The sequence below is a fragment of the Chrysochloris asiatica genome, unplaced genomic scaffold (assembly GCF_000296735.1).
Source record: "Chrysochloris asiatica unplaced genomic scaffold, ChrAsi1.0 scaffold00050, whole genome shotgun sequence".
Classification (NCBI taxonomy): domain Eukaryota; kingdom Metazoa; phylum Chordata; class Mammalia; order Afrosoricida; family Chrysochloridae; genus Chrysochloris; species Chrysochloris asiatica.
Window position 1 is genome coordinate 6,245,171 of NW_006408568.1, and position 11,543 is coordinate 6,256,713.

Below are 11,543 nucleotides of genomic sequence, written 5' to 3' on the forward strand. Positions count from 1 at the left end.
AAAGGGAAACTTCCTCCCTTGAACCTAAGATGTTTGAGTGCTGTGGAGGAAGGGGTGCTCCTAGGGAAATCCCTCTATAAAACAGTGTGCCCGCGGGGGCAGAAGAACCTACCAGCCCTAGTGAGCGAAGAGCCGGAACGAATTCTGCCCAATTCCTGCCACACCAAATACCCCGCCAGTCTCACAGGCTCTGGGTGAGGGCACTAAGGGGACAGAGGCTCATAGAGAGGTCATCAAGAAAAGGGCCCCAACAGGGATCAGACCCTGCTGCTCTGAACATGGTCATGTGACTCCGGACAATGTGCTACCCTCGCCCTCACCCTCCACTCAGAGCTGGATTCACTGTGGGGCACACAGGAGACTGGCCTCTAGCTGCCCAGGATGCTATGGAACCTGGCATTTGTACACACAGCTCCAAGGTCATGAGACAGAAGAGTTACACGCAGAACCTGACTCTGCATGCCAACAGCCAGGCCCTAAACCCAAAGGGAAGATCTTTTCTTGCTAGACTTCTTGAAATCTGGCCTTACCTGTCCAGTCCCTCCTTCCCAATGCAACACTGCTTACCTTTAACTTTGCCTGGATCTCTCGGGCTTTTCGACGAGCCAGCACCTGGATATGGCTGGAGACCTGTGGTCAGGGAAGAGGTTCTGTCAGTATCTTCCACACGGCACACGTTCCCCAGCCTGGCCGCCCCTGCTCCCTCAACCCTCCACCCAACATCTGTGGACTGAATGAATGAATGAATGAATGAAAGGTTCAGTCATTCCCTGGGCCCTCAGTCCTGCCCTATTTGGCTAACCTAGAGTAGTGCAATCTTTCAAAGTGCTGTGCCAACATCTCCTGGCATCTAGGGGGATGAAAAAGGGGTTGCTGACTCTAGTAAAGCACAGGGTCTCTCCTAAGTGATGACCCTCTGCTAAGCAAGAACCTCAGGCCCACCTGCAGCATACCAAACAGAGACAACCCATATAGAGTCTCTATTTGGTTCTGGAGTACCCACCCTTAAGGCCCTGCCCTTTGCCCAGGCCCACCTGCTTCCTGGTCCGGGTCTTCCCTGTCCGGAGCTTGATGTAGCGGGCAATCAGCTCATTCCGACCTGCAGAAACACCAACACCTCACAGTGGGGAGGAGAGGACAAAAGGTTGGGAGGTAACAGAGCATTATGCTCTTTTAAGAATGATCTACCTCAGATCAAGGGGATACTATGGCTCCAAACAATAATAACTGAACTGAGAACCACAAAGTCCTAGAGAGAAAGAGAACACTTTCTGCTCCTGCAAAGATCACTTGTTGTTTAATACCACTGAGATGGTTCCCACTCATAACGACACTGGGTTTCCGAGGACTTTACGGTTCAAACCAAGCTTACAGTCCAGTGAAAAATCACTGAAACCTCAGCAATCATACACAGGGGCACTATGAGTCAGCATCGACTCGACAGCCCTTTAACAACAATATGGGGTCAAACTGACAACAGCGATTTGAAAGATTATGTAAACGCCTTAGGGGGCAGTGAGTTTATTGTTAATGGGGAGGAACAATTCAGAAAAGGAGGGCCACAGTGATAATTTGAAGAAAATAATTTCTTCAAATTAATGGCAATTTGAAGAATGGTAATTTGAAGAATTGTACATGTAGAAACTTGAACTGTGTACAGTCTCAACAACAACAAAAGAAATAAACAAAAAGGCAGAAACTCCTCAAAACAAAACAAAATCTTGATTATGAGGAAAAAGACAAACCCAAACAGAGGAACATTCTACAATACAAATGGCTGTCCTATTCAAACCATGGATAGGATGAAAGACAAACGCTGTGAAATGTTTCAGATTAAGAGAGACATGGAAACACAATAACAAAAACCCAGTGGAGCACGGTGCCTCTGATACACATCGGATTGCTATCAATCGGAGTAGATTATACAGCGACTGGCTTTACATGAGGGTGAGTCAAAATACATTGCTGCAAAAATCACAGAAACCTTTACTAAACAAAAATATCAAAATATGAAGCTGCTGCTTCTCGACATATCCACACTTTTGAAGACAGTGTTTAATCTCTCCAACCCTTCCCCAAAGAATTCTACATTCTTCAATTTATATCACATCAAAACGTCAGTTTGGGCATCCATGAGGAACTTAAATCATGTTCTTTTTTAATGTTCTTTGAGATTTCGAAACAAAAATAAATCTGAAGGGGCAAGTTCAGGGTTGTGAGGTGGATGGAGTAAGGTTTCCAAACGAAATTCTCCTAACACAGCCCTTGCTACCCTGAAACTTCCCTGGCCCTTTTCTTACCAATGCAGACTTCAATTTCCTTAAAACTTCTTCATAATAAGCCTCCATGATTATACTGTATCCTTTGAGAAAAATCTATCAAGATTACTCCTTTGGAATTTCTTCAAGAAAAGTCTGAACTGACCGCTCTGTCTTGAATTTAACTGGTCCAGCAGATGCCATGGTGTTGACTGGATCTTTTATTTTGGAAGGCACCCTAACAAAACTAAGACAAGTGCATTACTGAGAGAACTTGTCTGCAGCCATTCACTGATTGCAGAGGCATATTTAAAAACATTTTATTTGGCATACACCCATACACGAATGAACTGGATTCCTAGTAGCAAGACTGTTTTACTTACTCATGTGTGTGTGTGTGTATACACACACACACACACAAGGAGCTCTGGTAGCGTAGTGGTTACGAATTGGGCTGCGAACCGCAAGGTCAGCAGTAGTTCGAAACTACCAGCTGTTCTGTAGGAGAGAGATGAGGCGTTCTGCTCCCATAAAGATTTACAGCCTCGGAAACCCTGTACAGGGTCGCTATGAGTCGGAACCAACTCCACGGCACATAACCTCTACCACCATACACACACACACACACACTCACTCACTCCTCACTTATCAAAATGGTTAATTTCTGAAGACTAAGTCATTATGTGAAAATCAGCATTATGCAAAAATGAAGGATGGCCACACATCAGATCACAAAATCATTACATAAGTGCCAAATTACATTACTGTATAACTGACAACCCACTGAGAATCATGGGCCAGGTAAAGCTGACATATAACCTTAACCATCATCACAGTCAACCTTGTTCTCATCAGTGTTCCTTACTGCCAGATGTACACTGTGAAGACACAAAAAGTAGGATAGTAGATTTTTCACTATTGTCATAAATGTTAAATGTTCCATGGGACGGTAAGTGAGGAGTAGCGGTGTGAGTCTGGGCAGAGATGTAGAATATGGCCTTATACACGTCCACTGAGATCATCTTCTACATACATACTGTTCTGTGGTTTACCTTGTCCATACAATGGCAATTCATATAGATCTGCTGCAATCTTTTGGAAACAGCTACACTGTCTTTCATCATTGGGACAGGCAGGATATACTGCAAGTACTAAGCCTGTTGTCAATGACAACCAACGTACCTGTCTCCGACTTTTTTGCTGTTGCAAACAGCGTTAACCAAACATTTATTAAGAGCATCTTGCATGCATGGAACAGCCTGGTTCTTTCACGAGCTCCTATGGACCACTGAGCTCTCCTATCACAGCCTTTATTTAGGAAAGAAAAAACTTGAGTACATCTCTCTTGGGGACAGGGACTCGGCTTTAGAAACCTAGCTTCAAGCTGCCCTCTAAGCTGTGCCAAGGAAGTCAATGAGCTGCTTTCCAGGAGTTTCTGAGCCATCGTAAATAAGAATGATGGTGAGTGACACTGCTGACCCCACTGGTGCTTCCCTGCACCATTTTCTGTAATGCCAAGGGAACCCTCCCAGATAAGATGGACACCACAGTGCCTCACACAAGACACTCTTTCCTAAAAATAAACTCTGGGGTGCAGGTGAAGAGGGTTGGAGGGCCTTTGCCCACTCTGAGTGGGTACCTGGGGTGAGGATGCTGTGGGTTCCAGGCACCTTCCAACAGCAGGAAAGAGCAGAGGCCTTACTGGGAATCTGACGACCTGAGAACAAGTAGAGACAGTCCACAAGGAGCCCTCTCAGAGCCTGCCTTGACCCCTGACCTTGTTCCTCAGCCCATGCTGGCCACCTCCACCCCACAGCAGTCACAGAGCTGCCTTTTTGCTCCCTACTTCTCTTGCAGACCCTCTGCACGCTGGGGAGACTCTCTTTTCCAGTGCAACTCCCCACACGTATCTCCTAAAAGATGTTGTTCTGTCAGGACAACAGGAGAAGAGGAGAAGTAGGTGTTGAGATTCTGTGTGTCCCCTGAGAAGACTGCTCACCGTGTGCCCATTTTTCTACAGGCTGATGCTACCTGTGAACACTTGGGGAAAATGGAAAAGACCCATCCCATTATTGTAAATGCAATTAAGAAAGAGGTTCACAGGCCGCTTCCAGATGAAGAAATTGAGGCCCAGGTGGGTCAGGGGTGCCCACAGCTAAGCAAGGACTGGACCTAGGTCTGTTGCAGTGCATTGAATTACTTAATATGGCTCTTCTAGCCAGTCATTGTAACTCCCAGAAAAAAAAAACTGGTGGGACCATGCAGGGTGGATGTATTTCCTCTTTTCCTGATGGGTCTAGACAAGGTAAGAGAAGGTACAGACAAGGAAGATGCTGATAGGATTATATGATTCAGTTGTGAACGACTGATAACAGGGTTAACTGTGATTGCAAAAACTTGGAACATGGAGAATGGTCAATCTTGCTGTCTTTCTGGGTATAAAATAATCCATCTCTGAAGCCAGAGGGGGGGAAGCCTATTACCACCCAGAGCCCATACTCTGCACCCTGATATCTTTGTGCTGAATGTCCTCATTCCAAGAGACAGCACTGTGACACCAGAGAACCGACAAAGGAGCGGCAGCAATACAACCAAGGTCCAGAGCAGGAGACAGAACTGCCCACGGAGCAAGTCAAGCTGAGTGCATTGGGGCAGAAGGCTCAGTTTGCAGAGTGGAATACCTCCAGGTACTTAATTAGGGGAGCAAGAGCTGAGTGCCTTTGGACGGGGGCTTATGGAGGAGTGACATGCCCTTTGTGCATTTATCAGCACCATTAAAAGATCTTTGTAACTTTACTAGAGAAAGCAGAGGCCAGAAATGGCCTGCTTGCAGGCATGGCTGAGAAGAGACTGCCCTAATCAAAGAACTGGGTCCTGAGCATTTCTGATCCTGAACTGTAACCAGTCCACTTCCCTAATAAACCTCTTAACTGTGGGGGAAGGAAAAGAGGCTCTGTTTTCAAAGGAAGGCTCCTGGGTGGTACAGCTTGTGCTGGACTACAAACCCATCTATCAGCACCATGGAAGAAAAGTCTGGCTATCTGTTTCTATAAAGGTCACAGTCAAGGAAAGTCTACAGAGCAGTGCTGCTTTGTAACACCTGGGGTCACCATGTATTGGAATCGACCCCATGGCAATGGATTTACCTTTGGTTTGATTTTCAAGGATCTCACCACCTATATGAGAAGAGACATGTGTGCTACAGGCAAAGAACACACTGTGTATTCGTTCAGGCTGCAAGTACAGGTGAGCTTTCAGCTGGACCCTGACCATTGGGTGGACTCAGGTGATAGAAAAGGCATTGGGTTATGGGGAAGGGGGTATGAGTTGAAGCTGCCATCATGTTGCTCCCCCAGGAATTAGCTAGGCCTCAGAAGCAGAGGGCACAGCCGCCAGCCTGCCCTATCCTGCTGGGCCATGTTGAGCCTCCAAGGGGGTTGGGGCTGTCTGAGAGAAGTTGCTGATGCAGGGGGCAGGCGAGCCGAGCAGGCTGCCTGCCACCTGGGTTGTAACCAGAGCATATAGCCAAGGCCACACCGCTTCCCCCACAGCTGACCTTTCCCCACTGCCAAGGCTGAACCAAGAAGCCACCCTCAGAGGGTCCCGTCTGCCAGAAAGACTCGCTGGCCGGTGTCAGAGGATGGAGGGAGGGAAAAATCAAGACTCCAGAGGCACTGTTTGTGGGCAGGAGTGCACCTAAAATTGCAAGCCCAGAAAAATGTCACTCCTTAAAGTTTTAGAGGGAAAGGTATGCTGTAAGTTCATGGCAATGAACGTTCACCAGTCCAATTCCTGTCTAACTGAAGGTACCCAGGCTGCAGCTAGGAAATGCATGATTTCACTGTCAAGGAGCCCAAGTTGTCATCAGCAGGCTATTGATAGAGGGTCACAGAATTGGGAGATGCTCTAGCCCGGCAGTTCCACTAATGAGCTATGTGAGTTTGGCAGCTGTGCCTTATATAACTCATTCCTTTAAGGTTTTTCCTCGAGACTCTGTCCAAACACATTTTTTAAAAAAAGATTTTACTGTGAATAGGGTGAAAGTTTACAGGGCAGATCATCAGTTTTACATTCAACAAATTTTATACTTTGTTTCATTACAATGATTATAATCCCATCCATGTACCATCAGTTAGCAGTATTTCTTTCTATTCATTTTAGCTTTTTTTTTTATAAACACTAAGGCATATATAATAATTTAAACCACCAAAGGGAACATTCTGCAAGCCTGAATCCTGGCCACCAGCTCTCAGTCCCTCTAATTCCATGAATCTAGAGTCCTCAAGCTGCTCCCTCTCTCCATGTCTCCATCTCTGCCTCCATCTCTGGTGTCACTGCTTCTCTGGACAGGGCCCAGCATTCCACTTGTGCTCTTCTCCCTTGATGGTCCTAGGGTCCTGTTTCTGGACTGTAAGATTAACTACTCCCCCATTTTTGTTAAAAAACTTCTACCTTTACAATTGTGACAGTCACAATTAGTCAAGATAACAATTACTCACTATTGAATCATAAGAATCTTATCCCCATCTCTTTTTACCAGACCCATCTAGACAAGATGAAAACTATTCAGTGGGCACTCTATCGTCCCCCACACACTCTCTCTTGAAACTTGTAAGCCAGTCGCTTTGTGCCTTTATCGCCCCCTCATTTTAGGTAGCCAATGTCTAAGTTGCCCGTCCCTGTCTACCCTTTATACAAAGGGGAAAGCACTGATACTTGATGTGAAGATTCCTTCCCTCTCAGTTGGTATTTTAAGCCACTACATCCATGAGTAAAGGTCAACTTCATCAAATTGTAGCAATTTACCCTTGTTACCTTTGTCATAAATGGTTTTATTTGTTTTGTTTTGTTTAATTTTCCGCTACTCGAGTTCTGATTATCAAGCCATCAAGGCTAGGTCAAATGGGTACTATTTGCAACTTTGGATGTTCTTGTGCGTCTCCCCTCACTTCATATCAGCTGGATGCTTCATTCTCAGCTCTAGCCCTCTGTGGCTACGTCCTTGTCCATGGGTTCAGGTGTGTTCCCAGGTCTCACCACACTTTGGATCAACCAGCCCTTCCTCTTCTCTCTCTCATCTCCAGGTCAACACGAGTCTATAGAACGTGGTTGAACTCAGCCCATTTCTTCATTGCTGCCTTTCCCCCTCTTCCACTCACCAGTAGACTGATGTGATTGCCAGCAAGCTTAAATGCCTGCTCATGTCCAAACACATTTTTATTCTTAGGACACAGACCTTAACTTTGACCTGGTGAGAACTCTGTGGCTGTTTCCTTTTCTGTAAAATGAACGAGTTCTAGGCCCCAGCAGTCCAGTTGGGAGACTGGAGGGAGAGAGTGAGGGAAGAAAGAAGGTTCCTGAGATCAGGGAGCGCTGGTGGACAGAGTTGTTAAGAAGGAGAATTGCGGGGCCTTAGGGTCTGGTGGTAAGATAACTGGAAGGATGGGGAAGGCAGGGGACACTTTCATCATCTGGGATGTGGTCCTAAAGCTGCTACTCTGGTGCACTCTAATCCCATTCCTTGAGTGGGATTAATGAACTGGACTGCAAGGTCAGCGGCTCAAGCTCATCAGCTGCTCCTCGGAAACTCTATACAGGATTGCTATGAGTCTGAACCGACTGGACAACACTTAACCACCAACATTCCTTGTTAGACTGTCAGCACCTCAGAGGAAGGGACCTGCATCTCTAATACCTGGCACATATTTGTTGAATGAATTTGTAACAAATCCCAATGGCTTTACCTTCAAAATAGATCCAGAATCCAATCTTACCCTTTCTAAAAGCCTTTTACCTAGACTCATTGTTTCCACCCTTTCCTGTCTATTCTCAACTAACTAGCAATGATCTCATTAAAGGTCAACGCCCTCCAATGGCTGGCTTCCCATCAACCGAGATTAAAATTGTTCAAGTCCTCCTCTCTGGTTAATTGGCCTAATACTGTTTTTAGAGTTTCTGTCCTGCATCTGAGTTCAGTAAGTAATGCCTGGGGTCTTAAATACAATTGGAGCAAGACAGAAAGGAGGAGAGTCAGGAACAGGAGGGGGAAATGACTACAGTCTAATAGCCCCCCAGGAAATAGATGGTACCCAGCTACCATCAGTGAACATCTTGATAAAGGAGGGTAAACTGTGGAACCGAACTTCAGATTCTTGTTGGAAACCAGACTTACAGGATACATGGAACCTGGAGGAACCCCTAAATCTACTGCCTGGAAATAATGTTTAACCCTTGAATCAAAACTATCCTATGAAGTAATCTTTAAACAACAAAAAGGTGTGGAAGCCCTGCAGGATCTGCCCACCCTTCTCCCACAGCTGTGCCACCTCTTAGACCTCATCCCCATCACTCTCCACCTGATTCTATCCTGCCACGCTCCTCTCCTTGCTGTTCCCTGAGTATTCCAGGCCTATTCCCACCTCAGGACTGCTGTGTTTCCTGAACCTCTGCTGGGAAGACTCCTCTTGCCCAGCACTGGCGTGCCTCACTCCCTCACCTCCTCCTTCACAACTTTGTTGTCCAGCTGATCTCTCTCTGATATGTGAAATTCCCCGCCTGCTCTGGCACTTTCTGCCACCTCTACTTTTCTCCATCATGCCTGCTAATATACAAAGTCCCCTACTTATTTATGTGTGTACTGCTTCTCACCACTAGGAGGAAAGCCCCCAGAGAGCAGGGATTTGCGTCTGTTTAATTCACGAACATGGATTTATACATATTACCAAGAAAACTGCCTCTACACAGTAGCTCTCAATAAAGACTTGTTAAGTGAATGATTCAATAAAATGAATAAACAAGTAAGATACTGATTGGATGGCCCACAAAGTGTTTTAGGCTTTTCAGAGAAAATTGCGAGTTAAATAAATGCAAATAATCTTTTACTTCTGATTTGTTGTTGTTATTGTTAAGTGCCGTCAAGTTGGTTCTGACTCATAGTGACCCTGTATAGGGTTTCCGAGGAGCAGCTACTGGGCTTGAAACCTAATCTTGTGGTTTGCAGTCCAGTGCTGATCCTGCAGCACCATAGCAGGAGTCCTTCTGATTAGCCCTATATAATTTCCAAAGTGCTTATCCTGGTCTTATTTGAGCCTCTCTATACAGGAGCCTGGGAGCAAAGTGGCTAAGCATTGCACATAAGATAAGCACTGGACTATGAACAACAAGGTTGGCAGTTTGAACCCATCAACCACTCCATGGGTGAAAGATTAGACCTTCTGCTCCCACAAATATTTAAAGCCTCAGAAACCCTATAGAGGGTCACTGTAAGTCAGAACCAACCTGATGGCACCTAACTACAGCAACGTCATCATCATCACCATAACCTATCGACACAATGGTTAAATACTCACTGATAACCAGACAGTACCCATTCGACCTAGCTTCTTCAATGGCTGGATGATCAGAACTCAACTTGTTGTTGTTGTTAAATGCCATTGAGTAGATTCCAACCCATAGTGACCCTATAGAGGGTTTCCAAGGAGCAGCTGGTACGCTTGAACCACTGACTTTGCAGTTCAAATGACTTTGCAATCTGATGCATTAGCCCACAACGCCACACCAAGACTCCAGAACTCAACTGTTGTTGCTAAGTGCTGTCGAGTCGGTTCCGACCCATAGTGACCCTGAACAGGGTTTCCGAGGCTGTAAATCTTTACGGGAGCAGAAAGCCTCATCTTTCTCCTGCGGAGCAGCTAGTAGTTTCGAACTGCTGACCTTGCGGTTCTCAGGCCAATTGGTAACCACTACTCTACCAGAGCTCCTTAGAACTCAACTAGAGGAAGATAAAAAAATGTTGATAAAGGAAACAAATGTAAATTGCTACAATTTGATGAATTTGAACTATACTTATGGATGTAATAGCTCAAAATACCAACTGAGAAGGAAGGAGTCTTCACATCAAGTATCAATGCTATCCCCTCTGTATACAGGTTAGAAAGGGACGGGCAACTTACACATTGGCTATCTAAAATGAGGTGGCGGATAAAGGCATGAAGTGACTGGCTTATAAGTTTTCAAGAAGGAGTTTAGTTTCAGAGTGTGTGGGGGAAGGTAGAGTTCCCACTGAATAGTTTTCATCTTGTCTAGATGGGTCTGGTGAAAAGAGATGTGGATAAGATTCTTATGATTCAATAGTAAGTAATTTTATCATGACTAATTGTGACTGTCACAACTTTAAAGGTAGAAGTTTTGTAACAAAAATGGGGGAGTAGTTAATCTTACAGTCCAGAACGGAAGACCCTAGGACCATCAAGGGAAAAGAGCAGAAGCTGAATGCGGGACCCTATCTAGAGAAGCAGTGACATTACAGATGGAGGGAGAGATGAGGACATGGAGAAAAGCAGCAGCTGAGGACTTTAGACTCATGGAAAGAGAGGGACTGAGTGCTGGTGGCCAGGAGGCAGGTTTGCAGAAAGTTCCCTTTGGTTGTTTAAATAATTACATATCCCTTGAGTGTTTTTGTGTACTTCACCCCCCACCAAAAAAAGAGGGAATGGAAGTAAATACTGTTGAATGATGATTCATGAAGGAGATTGTAATCACTGCAATAAAACAATGGTGTAAAACCAATGTTCTCCCATGTAAACTATCACTCAATTCACAATAAAACATTAAAAAAAAAAAAAAAAAGGAGATGGGGTAATATTCTTATAATTCAATCGTGAGTAATTGTTATCATGACTAATTGTGACTGTTCCAACTGTAAAGGTAGAAAGTTTTGTAACAAAAAGAGGGGAGTAGTTAATCTTACAGTCCAGGAACAGAGGACCCTAGGACCATCAAGTTAGAAGAGCACAGGCAGAATACAGATATGCTGATCTACCTAGGAAACTATTGGGCAGTTCTTCTCTGGCATATATGGTTGCTATGAGACGGAATCAACTCAACACACAACAACAACAATACTTCTAAAAACTGAGAAACTCTCTTTAGGAAAAAGATTTTAAAATGCAAAATTAAATAAAAACATTAAAGTATCATATAAGAATATGTTTATTAAACCAACTCAGCATGGAATAAAGACCTAAATGTGAATCCCAGAATTATGAAGCCCATCAATGAAAAAATAGGGACAAATGTGAGGTGACTAATTCAGGGAATACACAGACTACCAAACATTTTGAAAACTATACAAACAAAAGTAGACAACATAGATGATTGGGACATATTAAAAATTAAAAACTTATGTGCATCAAAAGATTTCACCAGAAGAGTAAAAAGGGAACCCACAAAATGGGAAAAAATCTTTTGCAGTGACACATCAGACAAAGGACTCATTTCTAAAAT

The 11,543-nt window shown here is 44.6% G+C and overlaps 1 protein-coding gene across 3 annotated transcripts in view; it reads right to left on the reverse strand.

The window, feature by feature from the left end:
- TEAD4 (TEA domain family member 4) overlaps positions 1 to 11,543 on the reverse strand; it is an 82,974-nt gene that overhangs the window by 22,677 nt on the left and 48,754 nt on the right. For all 3 annotated transcript variants that reach the window (XM_006862685.1, XM_006862687.1, XM_006862686.1), the window contains 2 exons: positions 1,035 to 1,099; positions 568 to 630 (listed from right to left, as the gene is read on the reverse strand). In XM_006862685.1, coding sequence (XP_006862747.1) covers positions 568 to 630; positions 1,035 to 1,099 — 128 coding nt within the window. The remainder of the gene's footprint in view (positions 1 to 567; positions 631 to 1,034; positions 1,100 to 11,543) is intronic.